Genomic DNA, 20,708 nt, shown 5'->3' with positions numbered 1-20,708 from the left:
TCCTTCTTTCTTTCTCCTCTCCCTTCCTCCTCCCCTCCCCTCTTCCTTCTTCCTTGTCCCCTGTCCACTCCAGCCTTTCGTCCCTCCCACCTGGTCAGTTTTACCTATCCTAAGCATGATTGCACAGGAGTAAATCCCACTGACCTCAATAAGCATGTAAATGATCAATCCATTCTCAGTAAACTTGCACAAGATCCCATTTCTTACCTCCTGGATTAAAAAGCAGAGAAATTCACTAATAAGCAAAAAACTTGTGGTTTAAGAACATACCTATAGCCCACAGATATTTCTATCAAACTTTAAAAAGTAGGGGAAATGGGCAGCTATAGTAAATGCAGCAGAGGAGCAGGAGACCTGACCTCTTCTCTGAGGCACACGTTACCAAATTCTTCCAAGCTACACAGGAAGTGGATTGGACTGTGAAAGACCAACCCAAATTGTGTTTGCATTTTGACAAATTTGTAAGGCAGTACAATATCTCAGAGAGGAGGTCAGGTCTCCTGCTCCCCTGGTGCATTCACTATAGCTGCCCAATTTCCCTGCTTTTTAAAGTTGGATAGAAATATCTGTTGGCTATAGGTAAATTCTTAAACCGCAAGGTTTTTTGCCTATTAGTGAATATTTAAGGGGAGGGAATTCCAAAGGGTAGGTGCCACTACTCTAAAGGTTCACTTCCTATGTTGTGAGGAATGGACCTCCTGATAAAATGGTATCTGCAGGAGGCCCTCACTTGTAGAGTGCAGTGATTGACTGGGTATATAAGAGGTAAGATGATCTTTCAGGTATCTTGGTCCTAAGGTGTATAGGGCTTTGTACCCCAAAAGTAGAATCTTGAACCTGACCCAGTAGCAAATGGGCAGCCAGTGCAATTCTTTCAGCAGTGGGATGACGTGTTGGCTATACCCTGCCCTAGTGAGCAATCATGCCACCGCATTTTGCACCAGCTGCAGTTCCAGACCAACCTCAAGGACAGCCCCACATAGAGCACATTACAGTAATCCAGCCTGGAGTTTATCAGGGCATGGACAACAGTGGTCTGGCTATCCCGGTCCAGAAACAGCCGCAGCTGTCTTACCAGCCAAAGCTGGTAAAACGCACTCCTAGCCACTGAGGTCAGCTGGGCCTTTAGTGATAAAGATGGATCCAGGAGCACCCCCAGACTATTAACAGTTTGACGTTTTACCCTCCAACAAATACGAAGTGTACTGTATGTACATATATATATATGTAAATAAGCTAGGAGTGTTGATCATAGTTTTGTTTATCCTGTCTATATTATTAACTGGTATGATCCTTTTACCAAATCTTGCCAATGAATTAACCAATCAATATTTGGTATGAGAGAACTAATCCCCCACCCAAATGCAGGCAATTTTTCCATATATTTAATAAAAGTAATAACTTACTTTGATTAAATAGCACAGATATTTTAATTTGGAAAATCACTTTGAGTACATTACCTGGATTAAATGGTGCGTTTAGTTTAAAACAAGCCCTTCACAAGGACTACTATTCTTAAAATCTCTAGACCTAATCTGTACATAATTGGCTTCTGAAATGTCCTGATAAATCAGCGTTCTTCCATCCCTAGTACAAATGCATTTGTTGAGTATCGCTGAATATTTTAATCTGCAGGTCCACAGCTTCTAACAAGTGATTCATCCAAAGTGCCCAAGGTACAATCGGAAAAAGCAGGGTGGGGTGGAAGAATTACTGAAAGGCCTTAGAACAATTTGTACATGGATTGGTCTTTCTGCTATGGAAGAGGAAATGAAAGATCGTGGGGCAAGCTCACTAAGCAGTCCACCACTTCCTCCCTGTGTCCTCTTTTCCTCTGTCTTAACCTTATTCGTATTTCTGAATCCTGCTCATGCATGAAGCAACTCCTATGAAGCACTTTGAACAACAAGGCTCAAGTCTGAGGATATCTCAGGTATTTAGGAGCACAAGATTCTCAAATCCCTTTCACAAGAGGTGAAGAAGGGTGAAGAAAGGAGAGAAATGAGGGACGATTAGAGCAAGGGTCCTCTAATTAATGAGATAATATATATGTAATGTTCAAAGACTCTTAACAGTGCAAAGCTAGCTATACATATCTACTCTGAGGTAAGTCCTACTGAGTTTAACGGGCCTTATTCCTGGTTATGTGTGTATAGTTGTTGATCTTTATTTGCCAGGCCATAGGCCATCACAAAAGTTATACAAAATTTAAAATTAAAATTCAAACAGTTAAAAACATATACCACCCACCCATACAATAAAATTAAAATTCAATACATTAAGACATAGTCCAAAGACTCTTACATTAAAACAGAATAGGTCCCGGTAAATATGACTATGAAAACTATGGCACCATCTGCCACTGTTATTCCTTAGGCCCCGTTTCGTTTAAATACTTAGCTCTCAATCTTTGGGCTGCAAGGGCGAAAAGAGCCACTCTATACGTTACCACATCGTCGCTGTCTGCTAGGAAGAAAGACACAATATGTTCCTCCCAACAAAGGCCCGAACGTTTAATTAGTGGATCGAGAAATTTGTTTCTTGGATGGGCATAGAGGTGGCATTCCAGTAAATAGTGGGGTAGATCTTCCACCATACCCTCTTGGCAGATGCATAATCGTTGTACCCACAGAATCTGAAGGTAACGCCCAGACATTATTGCACTAGGCATTGTTTGAAATCTGACAGCCGTGAAAGCGTGTCTTAGGTGGACAGAAAAAGGGTAAGACAAATATTTTGCCCTAAGATGGTCAGGTTTAATTATACCATACCACGTTGAAAATTTAGAGTTGAAAATTGCCAAATTGTCCGTCCATACACAATGCTTCTCAATCTGCTCTCGAAGTTTTGGCCTGGAAATAGATGTAATAGGTTGGGTTGTGATATGATAATGATGACAAATATTTAAAAATTTTAGATTCCAAAAACTGTTTGCTGCAGTATGGTCAAAGCATGTCTTCAATAATATCTTAGCTAGCGCATCCGTTAACGAAACACAGAATGTCTATAATGTATTATGGATACGGGCGCTAACTGGGAGAAGGCCAGATTCAGCTCGAAGAAACGCTGCTGGCGTACCGTTTGGTACACACATGAGCTGTCTCAGAAAATTATTTTGGACTGCTTCTAGAGAAGAAAAAGAGAGGGTCTCCCATCCCCAAATGGCTGCCCTGTAGAGGATTTTCGATATGACCTTATTCTGAAATATTTTCAGAGCTGGGGCCACAAGATGACCCCCTTCAGATCTGTAAAATTTGAGGATTGCCCCCGCGGACCTAGAAGCTGCAAGTTTAGTGGCAGCTATTTGATTTTTCCATGAGAGAGTATCCTGGAACTGAATCCCAAGATATCTAAAGGAGCGGCATTGTTCTATTGGGTGTCTACCAATGATCCAACTATGGTTGCGCTGTCTTTTCCCAAATACCATTATTTTTGTTTTTTGGTAATTAATTTGTATTTGTTCTTTTTTACAATACAGATCTAGATTTGCCAATAATCTCCTTAATCCGATAGGGGTGAGGGATAATAAAACCATATCATCCAGATACATTAGCGTTGTGACTTTTCTAGTTCCCACTGAGGGAGGAAAAAATTTTGATCCAGTCAACTCTGCCACTATGTCATTCAGGTATAAGTTGAATAAGGTTGGCACTAACAGGCATCCTTGTTTTACCCCCTTATTTACCAAAATTGGATCTGTGAGATTATTTCCCACTCTTATTTTCATGTTATTCTTAGAGTACAGTTCCTTGATTAGAAATAAAAGGCGTTTGTCGATGTTGATGCAGTCAAGCTTTGTCCGCAATCGGCCTCTGTCTATCGAATCAAAGGCGGCCGCCAGATCAACAAAGGCGGCATACAGATGTTTGGTGGGGCCCAGAACCGAACGCCTAGCTAGGCAATAGAGAGTGAGACAGTGGTCAATAGTACTTTGCCCTTTCCGAAACCTTGCTTGTTCAGGGCAAATAATCAAGTTTGCCACTTCCCACTCCTCTAATTTAGACAAGAGAAATTTACTATATAGTTTTACACCTATGTCCAAAAGGCTGATCGGCCGATAGTTGGATGGATCTTGTCTCTCGCCTTTTTTAAAGATGGGAATAACTACACTTTGTTTCCAGCCCTCCGGTAAGATGCCCGTCGAGTTAATCTGTGTAAACAATTTAGCCAAAATGGGGGCCCACCAATCTGGAAAATTGGTAAAAAGTTCAGGGGGAATCATGTCTTCCCCTGGAGCCTTACCACATTTTAGAGAGGATATAAGAACCCTTATTTGGGCCTACGTTACCTGAGGCCAGATGGGGAGGGACAACTCCTTATCCAGCGAAGAGTGGGTAATATTAGCAGCAGGGGCAGTGTAAAGCTTGGTAAAATGTTCAAGCCATACAGGGGCAGCTATTTGTCCAGTTATAAGCTGTTTAAATGATCCTGTCCCAACCGCTACCAGGTCCCAAAACTGTCGCTCATTACCCACCAACAGCGCTTGATTGAGCTGTTGCCATTGTGCTTTCTCAAATAGAGCCTTTTTTTGTTTTAATAGAGCCTTATACGACGAACGTAGGAAGGTAAGTTGATCATGGCGAAATGTGTGTATAGGATTTCTCTAAAGCAGAGGTTCCCAAACTGTGGTCTGTGGATCACCAGTTGTTTGTGAGCTTCATTCAGGTGGTCCGTGGCATGTCCACGTTAACATTCATAATTTTATTTTTATTGCCACTTTTATTTCTCGTATTGGATCTTATTGGATCACAATTTGCATTCTGTGGAATATAAGAAATAAAATAAATGTAAGAACAATATAAATAAAATAAACAATACAAATACAATTAAATATCATTCAGCACCTAGCTGAATATTACAATTGCTACAACAGGCAGAAAAATCATTAAGTAGTCCACCAAGACCCTCAGCAATTTTCAAGTGGTCCGTGAGGAAAAAAGATTTGGAAACTACTGGTCTAAAGCACTAGGCAGCAGGGGCGTCACTGGGGCGGTGTGGCAGGTGCGGGCCGCACTGGGTGACACCACCAGACAGGGGTGACACCCAGAGCTGCCCCCCCAGGCACTGCCTAGGCTCTAATGAGAGCCTTCGTGTGCCGCGCCGGCTGCCTTCCTTGGCTCTTAGAAGGTGGCAGCAGCAGCAGCAGCAGCGAGGCGGCGGCATGCTCCCAGGCCCTGTTGTTTGGCTGCGCGCTACGCGACACGCGCGCAATCGCTCACACTCTCGGGAGACAAGGCGCTGAGGGCCGCACCGGGTGACGCCAACTCTAGTGATGCCACTGCTAGGCAGAAGCATTATTATTCCCTTTCTCCTAAAATGGATACCAAAAGCTGAATCTGAGCACTCTAAGAGCTCTTCGTTTTCTCCCAGTGACCCTTCTCTGAGCAACAGTGACAGCTCAATTCAAAAAGAACACTAAGCCAAATTATTTAGTGCCAAGAAGCAAGCATGTAGGTTTCTGCATCAAAACCTGTGGAAAGTGATGGGAACATGAAGGTAGTGTGCTTGTTCTCAGTCATGTGTTCTATTTATTTATTTATTTATTTATTTATTGCATTTGTATACTGCCCCATAGCCGAAGCTCTCTGGGTGTCGAGCCCCAGGTCTTTCAGGGGAATCAAGGAGGGGGGCTGGAGGAGCTTCAGCCCCCTCAGCTAGAGCAGAAAGGGGCAGAGCCAGAGGAATTTGAGACTTTCAAGGACACTGGGGGAGGGAGTGTGCTTGGCACTGTCCAAGTTTCCCACGGACAGTCCTCCTGCTGAAGAAGACGTGCCAACAGAACCGTTGGGGGAATCTCTGGAGCACGTGCCAATTCCAACCCCCCTGGATCCCTCTCTTGACACTTCAAATGCTTCCCTGCCTCCTGACTTCCAGCCTGCACCTATCCAGTCCTTACTGTCAGATGAGCCGTCGGAGGTGCGCCCTCTTTCACCCCGCGCAGACGTCACGAGAAGCACGCCAGTCAGAGGGAGGTTCTTCGAAGGGGTGAGAGATTACAGGTGAAGACCTTTCCTATTTAAGGTTGTGCCCCCCTGACCGGGGTGCTGAGTCAACTTCCTTTATATGCTGCAGAGTATGCTTAGGAGCTTAGTTAGGGATTGCAGTGAGTTAGTTTAGTCGAGTTAATGAAGCGTGCTGCCTTTGATGTTTCAATTACCCTAATAAAACAAGAATTGCTCTCATCCTCGTCTCTGTCTCGTGCCTCACACTCTGGGCAGGAATCTGGGTGGTTTACAACATACTTAACCCATTGTGAGTATAACACCTAAACTGAACAGGGGTACTATAGACATTGGCAAAGCTAATATCAAATGTAAAAAAAGATGTAACAATGATGAAATCTGCCATGCAGCGCAATGAAAAAGAAATGGTCTGCTTTAAATTCCTGCAAGGAAGAATCTCAAGAGGAACCCCCTCCCCTAAGGGGCCACCTACTCCATTCAGAAAACTTGGGAAAGCTTGGCTCCAAAGCCCTTCTTTTCCAGACATTCACTATTTGAGGACTAAGATGAGTCTTTTTGCCATGGTGGCACCGTAATTACTGGATTTTGTGGAGGATAAGGCTGTCAGTGGCTACTAGTCATGATGGCTCTGCTCTGCTTCCATAGCTGGAGGCAGTATGCTTCTGAACAAGGCTGGCTCCAAAAGGCAGTCTGGTGGGGCCCTGGCTGAGGGCCCCTGAGGCTACAGGGGCCCCTGAGGGGCCCCTCCGCACCCCTTCTGTGATTTGTGCTACGCGTGCGCATCCTTGCTATGAGCCAAGTTGGTGGCAGAAGTTTCAGCCCGTTAGGGAAACCTCAGCCACCATCTTGGTAAAGGGCAGCGCTGTGTGTACAACTGCACAACACAGCCGAGAAAGGTAGGCTGAGCAAGGGAATGGTGGGGACTCCAAAGCTGTTTAAAGATACAGAAGACCTCTTGGAGGCTGGGCCTGGCAACCAAGAGGTCTTCTGTATCTTTAAAAGTTGGGCAGGGGGAAGGGAGAATTCCGCCTTGTGGTTTTCCCATTACAGCATTGCAAGAACACCTGCACTTGGCTGACTTTCTCTTCTCCTAAAGATACAGGATCAGTCTCAGGCCATGGACCTGGCAAACCTACTCTTACATCATTTTGTTTCCAGCTGCAAGCCCATGCTGGTGGTTGATGGCATACTGCCATTATAGTTCTTGCCAACCACTCTCCACAAAATCACAGCTCATGGTTGAACCTTACCTAAGTCCCCAGGCTAGGAGCCCCTCTATGTCTCACATCTGTGCTACCTTCCTTGCATCTGTTTCTCTCTATTCAGGCTCTTCCTTGGTTTTGGCTTTCCTTCCACTTCTCGCTCACCTGGCCTTCACATTCCTTTTCCAGGTGTTCTCTTCAAAAATACAGACTCATCCCTTCTCGCCTTTGGACCTGGAGGCCATGCCCCCTCTATGGTATAGCTTATTGACATAGCCATACACCCATGCAATTTCACTACTCCCCTAGCTGGCCCTTCCTACTCCCAATCAGGCCAGGTGAGCATGCTGGTAGATCCTGCTGAATCTTAGGCTGTGAACACACTAGCTGCCAGAGTAAAGCATTTCCATCAGCCACACCTGGAGGGGAAATGGGTTAATCTAATGATCAGTTCTGAAAACTCTTTGAAGGAGATTTTTAAAAAATGCCCTCAAGCTGCTCCCACCAGGTTTTACAGGGAAAAGGTTAGAACAGTGAGTGTGTTTCTACCCTTATTCACAGTGATGATGAACCAGTACTTCTAGCCCCTCCCCCCCAGTAAGAGTTCTTAGCATGCTCAGTGAAACAATGGGATATATCATTCCAAGTTGTTCTTTGCTAATTATTTTGAATTAGAGTGATAGTAAAATTTGCTGATAACAGCCCAAATAATTGCTGCATTCCAAAGAGTAATAGATCAGCTAATTTAGATTAATGGGTCCATAAAGTGTGGGAGGTTCTGCTAATAGATTTTGTTGTTGTTGTTAGATTGCATGCCCATAACTTTAAAAGACATATTTTTGTATTTCACTAGCTCCTTGCAAATCACTATAATGAATCTTTGGTACATATTTTTGCTCTCTTGTTTTCTTATGGTATTCACATTTGTCCTTATTTTCCTTTGAAGCCCTTCACTATATTTGGAGATTGCAATTCTATTTGGTTTTTATTTTAAGAATAAAACAGCCTCCCTCCCCCCATCCAAATGAGATTTGCAGCCCCTCAGAATGGAGAACGTGATTTCCCACAAAATGGCAGTGGGTTGTATTCAACTAAGTCCTACTCAGAGTAGCTGCACTGAAAATAATGAATCATGTTTATTAACTTAAATGGGTCTTCTCTGAGTAGGCCAGCATTGAATACCACCCAGTACACATTGAAGGCACTGATCCATTTTGCCTGTTTGCAGCTTGGACTCCCCAGTCTTATGCATGTTAAATCCCACTGAATCTGGTGAGGCTTGCTCAGCAGCAAGGGTGTATCATTCCCTTTACTTCCAATTTCAGGTTGCAAGTATTGTTGCTTATAAAGCCAAAACAGTACCATACAAACACAAGGAGGAGATCAGCAGCAGGCTTGGAACAACCCTACATTTTTCAGAAGCACAGAAATCTTTAAGGAAAAAACCTATGGGAGGGAGGGGCATAGAACAGTCCAGTGAAGACTGAGCGTGATTAGTGGACAAGGAGTGTTGTCTGGCTCTTGGGGGGGGGGCATAAAATAAAATGTCTGGAGCCCTGAACAGCAGCACTCCACAGTTTTGTTGCAACTCCCACTTGTAAGCTTGATCTAACTGAAGCATCAGATTGTAGATAAAATCTCACATGTGACTACAAGGTTCAGAGGTCAGTCAAGCATATGTTCAGTTCTTAATAAGGTTGCTCATTGACATGGCTGGGATGGAGTATCCCATTAGCCTGATGCCTGGTGATGTACTGAGAATAAGTCCCATACAACTACTCAGATTTTTAGGTACGAGACTGTCATGTGCAGAGTACTTTTGGGCAATCATGATGTGAATAATGATGAAAATGTTAGTAGAAAACTCCTTTGCATTTGCAGTCGGAATGTTGGACTAGTGGAAGTTGGATAATCCTGTTTAATCTTTTGCCTTCTAATACCTTGAAAACAAGCTACGCTTTTCAACTGTGTGCTCTAAATCAGCAACACTGAAGCAACCTCTTTTTCTTTTGGAAAGAAAATGTATATTTAATCTACAATCTGCACTTGAGTAACTTGTTCACCCATTCATGAATAGCTACTGCCATTATTGTGATCATACTAGTGTCTCCTAAAATTGTCCCTAATGCTCCAGAAATAGATGACTATGAGACAAACATTAATTTGATTGCATTCAGCTTTGGGAATATTTCTCAATGGCACAATTAATATCATGGCACGCATAAAGCAAATGCACCAGAAGTGAATCCTCTATGTATGCATCACAAAACAGCAATTGTAGTTTGTATATGGAAAGATCTACCTGCAGTTTCCATATCAGGAAATAAAGGGCAACCATGTCACAAAGTCATTTCACGCCTTGGCCTCCCAAGGCGTACAAATCCAGCCATACTTCCAAAGCTTTATTTACATCAGTTTAGTTCACTCTGTAACAACAGATCCTACCAAATTACAGGATTTATGAGGACTGAATTGTTTACGCTTATGCAACTACAATGGTTGCAAAATGTATTTTAAGACACTCACAGCTCAAGACAATAGTCTTCCCAGCAATAGTATGGGATCAGGCTGTGGGTAGGGTCTGTACGGTGGATTGCTCTATGAAATGCAACTGTGGCCTGAGGAAAGTCATCCCAAAAACAGTGCTGTAAAGAATTGGCAGGAAGTGAGGTGGCAAGATAGGTGGAAGAAAAGCATTGGGACTTGGACAGGGATGAGGATCAGACTGAACAGCTGCAGGGTTCATATTACTCGCCGCCGCCGCCTTCAAACATCTTCTTCCTGCCCTCCATTCCAGACTTCTCTTCAATGTTCTTCCTCCAGTCACCTACATCACGCAGGTCCTTCTCCTGTGGGGGAAGAAGATAAACATTTAAGCTTGATCAATGTCCTTGAACAGTAAGCCACATCCTTGCTTTTTCTTACACAGCCTTGCTTGACAGAGAAAATGCTACAATCAGTTCTGTATGACTGAAGAATGTGCCCGTTACATAGGGTTAGTTGGTTCACACGCTCTCAGCCAGACACCTGGGTGTCAATACTGAAAAATTCCAAAACAACATTAAGTTGAACAGAAAGCGGATAGGAAGAAATAGAAATGGATTACTCTTCTGGACACATTTCAGAGTCTTGGTCACCGTGGCCTGTCTCTAATTCTGATAATTTAATAGAGTAGACCTGTTGAAATTAATGGACATGACTAACTTGGGTCCATTAATTTTGATGGGTCTGCTCTGTAGAACTACTTGGGACATGACCCCATGATCAGAAAGCCCTGGAAGTCATCTGACCACACCATTTTTGCAGCCACCTACTTATTGGTTAAGCTAGATGGCCTTCTTGGTTCATGCCATCTTCTGGTTAATTTATGATACAATTTGTTTTGGCCTTTTTAAAATTCAACATTATCACAATTACTTTTGTTTTTTAATGTTCACTGTTATCAATGTGCAAAGGCACTTCTTAGGTATGCTCTCCCTTAGGAAGTCTGCAGAGCAAGTTCCTTGCTGACTTATAGGAAGCAAATTGGTAGTTTTTTACTCTGCCAGGCTTTGGGGGTGGTGGAGAGGGGCATAGAAAAAAATGCAGGGTTATGAGTAGCTAACAGTTTTTCCTTTTACTGTGTACTGCTTGTTTTTTCTAGTTTTAATGCTTAGGGTTTTGTCTGGTTTCTAATGGTATTTTTACCATTTTTATAAGTTGCCTTGAGAGCCCATTAGGAGGAAAGGGGGCTGCTAAAATACAGGAATGAATTAATGTTACTTTAGCTATGGCCTGTGGCTTAAAAATAAATTAATGCAATCCTGTGCATATCTGCTCAGAGGTAAAAGCCCCACTGAGTTCAAAGGGACTTATTCCCAGGTACAGTATGCTTGTATAGGACTATTCTGCAGGTTGGCTATTGAAAGTATATAGCTACTAATGCCATATTTGCAGATGCCTGAATACAAGAGATGATGCTCAGTCCAATTTAACCTCCCACATTCATGCATCTTCAGGCAAAATGCAAAATGCTGGCATCTTAATACAACCAAATATGGTTGGCACTGAATACAGTATAAAAAGTCTGACATTAGACAAAAAAAATGTATAAAAAAGTTTCCACACTTTGTTTCACTGGGCTACTTTAGGGAATTGTCAGGTGAAACTAAATAAAAATTTGAGTCCACCAGCTAGTGACAAGAGAAAGAGAAAAGAATGAATGTGATGAGGAAATAAGGCAACTTGTTAAATGCTGGACTCACTGAACACTAAGAAAAAAACTTGTAGGGCAATAGATATCAGACCGTGTGCACAATGTGCTCATGTCTTTGACACATGGTTTGAATACAAGCAAGGATTTTGTTAAGACACAGCAAAATCATGTAGGATGCTTCTTTTAAAAGCTTGAGATACCTTTTCAGTGTCTTCCTTCTTGACTTGCTTCAGGTTAGCTCTAAGATCCATGCAGACTTTGTGTTTGGAGCCCAGAAGGGCACGCAGCATAGCGTCAGCAGACATGCGGACTCTACGCAGAGGTGGTCTCTTAAACTTGCCCCTCAGGTCAAACAGTTTCTGGCTCAAATCTTCAAGCTAGAGAGAGAGAGAGACAGACAGACAGACAGACAGACAACAGACAGACAGAGAGAGAGAGAGACAGAGAGAGAGTGTCGAATAAATAAAATTAGAGGGACTGTGAGGGTAGGAAAGGTGGCTGAAATTAGATTGGGGGGTGCTACATAAAACACTACTCTATGATAGGAGACAGTCTGACAAAGTCAAAGTATATAGAAATGACAGGATAGGAGCAGGCGCTTGAGGATTCAAAGGGAAAGTAGCTTTAGGGGTGGGACATGAAGTTATACTGAGGTTATGTCTATATAACAACTCTTTTCTGCATGATAGCCCTGAATGCACTACAAAGACATGGCAGAGTATGCATTTTATCCCAAGAGATGCCTCCTAGCACTCTGCTTCTGTATTTCCATTCTCATGAACGAGGAACTAACCTTTCCATAGCTTTGAATATTTATTATTATCATCATCATTATAATTAGATTTATATCCCACCCTTTCTCCCAGTAGGAGCCCAGGGTGGCAAACAAAAGCACTAAAACACTTCAACACATCATAAAGACAGACTTTAAAATATATTAAAACAAAACCATTAAAAACATATTAAAACAAAACATCTTTAAAAACATTTTTTAAAAGCTTTAAAAAATCTATTTTTTAAAAAAAGAAGGCTTACAAACATATTAAAAATCCATTCCAACACAGATGCAGGCTGGGACAAGGGCTCTACTTAAAAGGCTTGTTGAAAGAGAAAGGTCTTCAGCAGATGCGGAAAAGATAACAGAGATGGCGCCTGTCTAATATTTAAGGAGAAGAAAAGGGAGGGAATTCCAAAGGGTAGGTGCCACTACACTAAAGGTCTGTTTCCTGTGTTGTTACTTGTACAATATTATTTGTTCCATGTCTTTCTCCACTTGATACTTTTTTACTTTGTAAAAACTGGTACACATATGTACCAATTCAATCATCCCTAACAACAGACATTTAATTTCTTCTGTGGGTAGGGTGGCATGGTTCCAATTTTGCATATATTCCTGATTTTTTCTTATCCCACTGAATACCTGTTATATATTTTAGGAATGTACACCTAAATATGCAAACTAAGGAGGGTGAATACATTCTCAGAGATCTGTACTGGTTGCCCATTTGTTACCAGGCTGAGTTCAAGGTGCTACTATTGGTATTTAAAGCCCTTAACAGCTTGGAACCAGTTTCTTGCAGAATCATCTTACCCATATATGCCCACTTGAGTGCTTCAATCTGCATGACTGGCACTGTTACAGATGCCACATAATACTCGTTCTGCACTTGTAAGAAGTGATTCTTTTAGTGTGGCAGCACCTACACTTTGGAACTTTCTGCCTACTGACATCAGGCAGGCACCTTCACTGTATTCTTTTTGGTGCCTGCTTAAAATATTTCTGTTTAGGCAGGCCTATCCAGACACATAGATGTGTTTTAATCTCTTTTTAGTTTACTACTGTTTTGTTTATAACATGTTTTGATTACTTGTTTTTAACTGTTTTTTAAAATAATTTTAATGTTTCTTGTAAACCACTTAGAGGTTTTTTACAATCAAGCAGTATATCAATTTTGTTAAATAAATAAAATACCCTGGCAAACTAGAAAACAGTTCCCAAATTTGGTCTTTGTTCAGGATCTGCCTGCTGGACCCATTTTTCTGATCCAATTTTAGGTTTCCGTAACCTCTTATACTCTAGCATCTGGTATCAGTGTTCTGGTCCCAAACATATGAAGTTCTTATATTCTTCTGGTAAGTGTCAATAGGGGGAGACATTTGATTCAGTTCACATTTAATTTCAAATTCACATTTTCAGTTTTACATTTTCAGTTCACATTTAATTTCAGATCTAAAATTTCAAAAATGTGCATTTTCTGAAATAAAATGTGAACTGAAACCAGCTATCCTTCAAAATTGGCACTTCCCTGAATTTTGTAGTGCAGTTCTCCAGCCAAGTAATGTGTACAAAAATACATATACTAGGGTAAACATACAAAAATGAATTATATCAGGGGAAATTGCTTTGCTGAACCGTGTATATTAGCCAAAATTGTGCATATAAAGAGAAATCTGTATTAAAATGCTGATGAATTTTCATGAGGACTCTTTTTTTAAAAAAAACAAAAAATCATAAACTGATATGGGAACATGTAGGACTGAATTTAAGACTGGAAAAATAAGAAACTGAGAGAAACCAACATTGGCAGATTCACTCATCACTAGCTGACAGCCCCAACCCACCCTTCGGAAACAAATGTAGGAGGACAAAGCCCATCAATTGAACACATGCTCAGTACACCACAGAGTTGGATGCCTCAATAAAGATTACCTCCTTAGAAGTTTTCTGTAATTTCATCTCTGTGTCGTATCTTTCCTCATCAACCTGTTCTACCTTAGCATGAAGCTTTTTGCACAGTTCCTGTTGAGAAATAAGAAGAGATTATTAAAGAGGGTTGCTCAAACTAACATGACATTTCCTCCCCAATCTTAGGCACTCTTATTTGATGTGTCTTCAGTACATGGGTCTAGATACACATTTTCAGAAATGTTCACATTGAGTTATTTGGTCCAGCGGCTTTTTGGAAATCTGAGAACCTAAATTGTGGAAGCTTTCCACAACTCACAGCACAATCCTGCGCATGTCTGCTCAGAAGTAGGCCCAGTGAATTCAGAGGGACTTGGTCCCCAGGCAAATGTAAGCATAGGATTACAGCCTTAATAAGCCAGAATCATGAAGTAATTACATGCATGTGTAATTGCATGCATGTGTAATTATGCATGTGTGATGCATGCATCATGTTGGGAACTTGTGCAGGACCTCTGTTCCCTGTAGTGCCTACAAGTCTTTAGCCTACACCAGGAATAGAGAGCCTCTGATACTCCAGATGATGTGGACTCCCACTCCCATTAGCCTCGGCAAGCATGAGGAGTAGTCAGGTTTATGGGGTTGAAATCAAACAACATCTGGAGAATGACAGGTGTGTCCCCCCCGGCCTATATTGTATGGCAGATGAGAACAATAGCAGAACCTATTCCAAGGTGTAATGTTGGCATTTCCAGCAAACAGCCTAAAGCAACATGATATAATCCAACTGCAAAAGCAAAGGGGTCTGATACTGAGCAGTGCCTAAATGCAAAACTATATGGAAGGCATTCTGAGCTCCTTGAAGGCAAAAAATTGAAAGGGACTTCCTTCATGTTGATTCCGACTTATGGCAATCCTATGAATAGGGTTTTCATGGTAAGCAGTATTCAGCGGGGGTTTACCATTGCCTCTCTCTGAGGCTGAGAGGCAGTCGTAGTCCAATACCTTAACCACTACACCACACTGGCTTTCCCTTGAAGGCAAAACAAGGTATAAATATTATAAAATAAATATATAAATCAGTGGGGTTATCCTGTGCCACTTCATGCCTTCTTTTGGATTCGAGGCTTTTACTGATTTGGTGGTTTGGCATGAAAGTAACAATTGGGGGCAAAAGAAGCTGCCATGAAGATATGCCCTGAACCATAACCAAGGCATCCCAAATCACACCAAATGCAATTTAAAGCTTAAATGAAACCGCACTTATTTCAGTAGGTCTTAATTTACAGTTGTGTTCCTAGGACCGCAGCCTCAGACACCACTTCACTGGACCAGATTCCATTGCGGTGCAAGAAATCTGTTATGTGGTTAGAAACAATAATAGCTACTTGCATATGCCTCCCTGCTTCTGAAACAATTTTTAACAGACTGGACCTTGAGGAATGTGAATGATTTTATCAAAGGATTCTTGAGCAAGTCTTGAAAGGTGGCAGAGGCTTTTCTCTTGACATGGTAAATTCTTGTTTTCCTTTCATCATCAAAACAGGAGGATTGCTTCAGATCTCAGTGATGGTAGGGGAAGGGGAACGGAGATGGGGTAAAAGCTTTTCAATAGAGCTTAAATACCCACTCCTGGATATATCCAATATTAAAATGCAAAAAAAGCAGTTTATTTCAAGAAAAATTGTTCTGGTTGGCTTATTTATACTTCATGATATCAACGCAGGTCAGTGACTCCTTTAGGAAAAAAAGGGCAAAGGGATTTGTGCCTTTGAAATGTGTAGCTGGTATATTAGGTTCACTTAGACAGCAATCCTAAACCAACATTCCTAGAAGTAAGACCTACTAAACACAATACGCCTTTCTGCTGAGAATAAGCATGCACAGGGTTGCGCTGTTGATTATTTGCAACAATAGTTGCTCACTGTGCAGAAGCAGGGAACAGACCAGAAATATAGGCAGTTTGGGGGAAAGATCACATGTGAACTGAACATGACTGGGGGAGGGAGAGGAGGAATATTGCCCAAATGATGCTCCTGTTTCTAAAACAACACAAGAGCCGATAATCCATACAAATTACAATCATGGATGATGCAGCTCAGCATATCAACTATGATCTCTAAACAATACTATGGGTTTTGTTAAAATGTTATTATGTCACTGGAAAACTCGATATCCTCCAAATGTTAATGGACTCCAGCTCCTATTATCCCTAACCATTGGCCATGCTGGCTGAGACTGATGGCAGTTGGAGTCCAACAACATCTGAAAGGCCACAGCTCCCCATCCTTGTTCCCATGTAATTATTTCTCCTATGCTCTTCCAAGTAAAATCAGGCAAAGCTAGTTAAGCAAAGATGTGTCTTAAAAATCACTGACAGGGTCAACATGTGTTCTGTGAAGAGCTAGTGCAGAAAGGAAATTTGCCATTTGCAGAGTCACATCCAAGGGACCTGGTCTGAAGAGGAGCAGATCATTTTGGATGGGCAATGGATTGAGACCAAGCTAGCAGTGAATAGAAGAATTTGCTAGAATTGAAATCAAATATAACTGCTCTTGTACAACAGTGAATGGAGGAGATCACATTATTACCTGCAGTTCTTGCATAGAATGTGGGATATGCAGAGCTGGACAATGTTCTTCAAGGTAGTTGGCTTTTTCTTGTTCCTTAGCTGTAGCTTCTTTTTCAAGTTCAGTAGCAGCAATCTGGAGCATAACACTCTGGAGGCAAAGATGGGAGAAGCACAATGACGAGGGGAGCAGAAGGACTTGTCAAGTCAGTGGTCATCAAAAGAAGTGTGGCCACAGATTCATCATGAGTTGCACAATGGTGCCCCAAGGGACAAACAGTGGCCAGGATGAAGTGCAGGGCATAGAGAGAAGAACTGGGTAGGGCTAGCATGCCCTTACTAGGAAAAGGATAGGAGGGGGGGCAGCCAATGGCCCTACAGATATTGTTGGACTCCAGCTCCCATCACCCTCAGCCAGAATGGCAAACAATTGGGGCTGATGAGAGCTGTAGCCCAGGTGTGGAGAACCTTTGGCCCTCCAGATGTTGCTGAACTACATCTCCCATCTTCTCCAGCAAGCATGGCCAATGGCCTGTTGTAGTTCAGCAAGATCTGGAGGGCCAAAGATTCTCCATACTTGCTGGAGTCCAACAACATATGGAAGTCCTTCCCTGATATAGGACCAGACCAGGCTCTGCCATGATTTCATTGGGTGATCCTGGGAAAGTCATCACCTCTTCACTTCAGTCATGCAAAAGAGTTAAGCTAGTTCTACCAGCAGAGGTTCTAATTGTTTATCAGACTGCTGCCCCAACCATGTAGAAAGAGGGGATGGACACTGGTTTTAAAAATAGAAGGGGTTCACATGTGAGGAGTTCAGAACCACACCTGCCCCTGCCCCAACACACACACAGCTGTAGCTTACTCTGTGCAGTTTGTCTCCCTGAGCCCTTTTCTCCTTAGATCAGTTCCAATATCACATGACCTCAGCTTGACAAAAAGCACTTGGGGAGAAGAGCCTGTGGGTGTGGTGGGGAGGGTTCCACACCCTTCACTCAAGTGCCCCATTCGCTGTTAAAATGTAAGTGAGGAGACCCCTTTGACATGATTGTGGCAGCCCTGTTTCTAAACTGCTGTCAGAACTGCTGCAGCCATGGCTGCTTTGGGGTTGCTGTACTTGAAAAACTGAACATGACAGACCTATGAAGCAGGGATGGGAAATCGGTGGCTCTCCAGCTGTTGGACTTCAGTTCCCATCAGCCCCCAGCCAGCATGGTCAGTGGTCAGGGATGATGGGAGCTGTAGTTCAGCAACATCTGGAAGACCTCCATCCTTGCTGTAAAGCGTCTGAGACTTTAAAAGCACTGTTGTGGTTGAACAGTAGCAACAGAAATGGGTAATAGCATGGACGACTCAGGCCAATGCCAGTTCTAGTTTCTTTTTCTTTTTTTGTAGATGCCAAGAAGTGCTTTGAAAGAGGGGACACTCAGCCAGGCAGATGTTCAATGCTGTGAGTCTTAGAGCTTTTTACCACCCACATCTCTTCCCCAAGGGGCAGGGTTAGAAGGAAACAGAGGAGGAAAGAATCATGTCCTTAGTTATGAACTCCCAGAAAGAAGAGGTAGGTACCTTGAGATGCTGCCGGCGGGCAGTGATTGCCCTCTTCCTTTTCTAAAATTGAAAGAAACAAAAGGAAAAAGGAGTGGGTTACCGATGTACTTGCAGTATCCCTTCCCACATTGCCTTTCCTAAGGACCTGCTGGTGATGCATGCAAAAGTGGGATAATAGAAAAAGAACAGCACCCACAACTGAAGTAAGCTTCTATCAATATCCAGGTTTCTCTCTCTATTCTATTTCGGTCCTGCCCCCTTCTCCATCTGCATGACAAGCACACTTTTTGGAGCCTTGCAGAGAGAACAAAAATTGCTGCTAGGCAGGAGATTTGTACAGGAGAATCCTAAGTAGGGGAGGGGTTAAGCAATAATCGCTTCCCTCCTGCCTGTTGCTGTTCTCTCATTTTCAGAAATGGCATTAGGGTTCAGTTATAAGTGTTTGCATGTTACATGTGGTTATAGCCCCTCAGCCTCAGAGTACATCCAAAGGGGGAGTCTGCTGGTAACCTTCAACTTTGTTTCCATGAGTGTTTTTGTCCTCCTCATAGCCATGGGATTCCCCCTCCCCTTCCCCAATCATGTGGCAAATTTTCAGGTCTTTTAACATTATTTCAAGAGAATAGATTTCAAGATTTGCCCTTAAATGATGCAAATTAGAGCCTCTGCTTCTGCAAGTTGGCTCCTCACAACAACAGGGCATTCTGTTCCTGGTGCTTTGGTGCATAGGGAATAGTTTTTCATATTGTGAATAACTTCCTGACCCAGTTGTTCTACCTTCATTTGAGGTCCTCCCATCCAAGTCACGAATGTTTAAGAAATCTGATAAGGTCACCACAGTATGAGGGCAGCCAGACCAGAATTTGGCCTTTAAAAGTGTCTTCTAAAGGTAATGGAAAGACTTGGCTCAGCAGCAGTAGCTTTGGTCACATCTATCATTAGTGTTCCTATGTATGCTATGAGATGACTCTTCCAGAAGCCCATTGTGTAATAACTTTTTAGCATGCAGTTCATCCCTATGGGAAAATTCACTTCAGTACATATGGGCAAAAGAGAGGGAAGGTTTGCTCCCACGTGAAAATAAAATAAACCAAATACACCAATATGAAAAGGAACCCATGTGATAATCCTTGTATGTCTAGAACAGTTTATGGGGCCCTTCTTCAGCTTCTTTAGATTTCTGAAGCCTGGAAAGTAGTTACAAAATCAGGGCCTTTTTAGTGGTTTCCCCTTCACTGTAAAATTATCTCTCCAAGGAAGCTCACCAAGCTTGGCTTTTAGGGGTCTGGTGAAACTGTTGTTCCATGAAGCCCTTCAGGGGATTGCCTGATTGCTAAAATGGTAAAATTGGTGTCTGTTTGTTCTCTTGTACTAGTTTATTAGTTTTGATTTGTGGTTTTAATTGGATGTTTTTAATAGTTTTAAATAGTTCTGACTGCAGTTTGCTTTTTATGCAAGCTGCCTTAGGGAGGGGTGGAAAATAAATAAATAAATAAGGGGCTCTTCATAGGAATCTACATGCTCCCTTCAACAACAACCAAGAGACTAACACTGCACTGTTCAAAACTATCACAGACATAGGCCAAGTATGTAGAGAGAGAACAGATGCTGTTACAACCAAAGTCTGGCCTGGAAATTTGGGCTCTAGTTACAACAGAAAGGTTTTTGGAACAGAACAAGGAGTTCACCTATTATATTCCAGTGGTTTCTGGGTCCATGGCATGCAAGGTCTGTCATGGCATAATTGTGGCATACTCATGGATGCCTGGATGCCTATGGCATGGCAAGGTATCAGTAAGGCAAGGCCTATGGTAGCATAGGAACATACCACCTCACATGCTCAGAGGCATCCAGTCATGAAGGGTCAGTGATGACCTTGACCCCTTGCCACATCATAGACTTCAGAGGATGCAAAGGAAGGCCCAGCTTGGCCTGTGAGGATATCCAGGTTGCATGAGGCCTCTCTGCAGATGGCTGGAGTGGATTTCAGATTCCACAATCTTGTCTAGAGTTCAGGCAGAACACATTGAATACATCCTTTGCTCTGCTAAAGCTTTCTGAAGGTGCATAAGATATGCATTAATGCCTAGAGCTCATGAAATGGGGGGCTTCCTACTAACTTCTTTTGTTTCTACTTTCACTGCCTTCCTTCAGGATGAGACAGACGATCATTGTAGACAAACATAGTGGCAGCTCCAGGAAGTAGGGATGAGCCCTCTAATCAATTCCTTTTCTTAGAATTCCCTTCTAATACTTCTTCAGTTAATAATCTGTTAATCTATGTAGAATCTGTGTAGAATCTGTTAATCATGTAGAAGTCAGCCTGGCAAATAGGTGTCCCTATGTTCTTATTACAATGGCAACAAAGGTAATCAGGACAGAAAGTTCCACTGAGATATCACCGTATCGTATATTATTTTACCACTAGTAACACACCTGTAATCATGGTCAGTACTTTCTCTGGTGAAAAATGAAGTGTCGGCACTCACATCTTGATAAAAGCACAAAATGGCTGCCGTGGGCAGCAAAAAAAGAGATGATA

General features: G+C 42.4%; 1 protein-coding gene across 1 annotated transcript; it reads right to left on the bottom strand.

Annotated features, from left to right (window-relative positions):
* Positions 1–9,552: 9,552 nt before the first annotated feature.
* On the bottom strand, positions 9,553–18,776 carry TNNI2 (troponin I2, fast skeletal type). Its single transcript, XM_061612768.1, has 6 exons — positions 18,651–18,776; positions 18,185–18,226; positions 16,638–16,766; positions 14,071–14,160; positions 11,561–11,737; positions 9,553–10,014 (listed from the first exon to the last, which is right to left on the bottom strand). Exons 1-6 carry the CDS (start codon positions 18,774–18,776, stop codon positions 9,913–9,915), a joined length of 666 nt encoding a protein of 221 aa, XP_061468752.1. The 3' UTR covers positions 9,553–9,912.
* Between the last annotated feature and the right edge of the window lie 1,932 nt (positions 18,777–20,708).

This window comes from Rhineura floridana, chromosome 2 (assembly GCF_030035675.1).
Source record: "Rhineura floridana isolate rRhiFlo1 chromosome 2, rRhiFlo1.hap2, whole genome shotgun sequence".
Classification (NCBI taxonomy): domain Eukaryota; kingdom Metazoa; phylum Chordata; class Lepidosauria; order Squamata; family Rhineuridae; genus Rhineura; species Rhineura floridana.
Note: the sequence above shows the minus strand (reverse complement) of the source record. Positions and strands in the feature narration are given on the sequence as shown.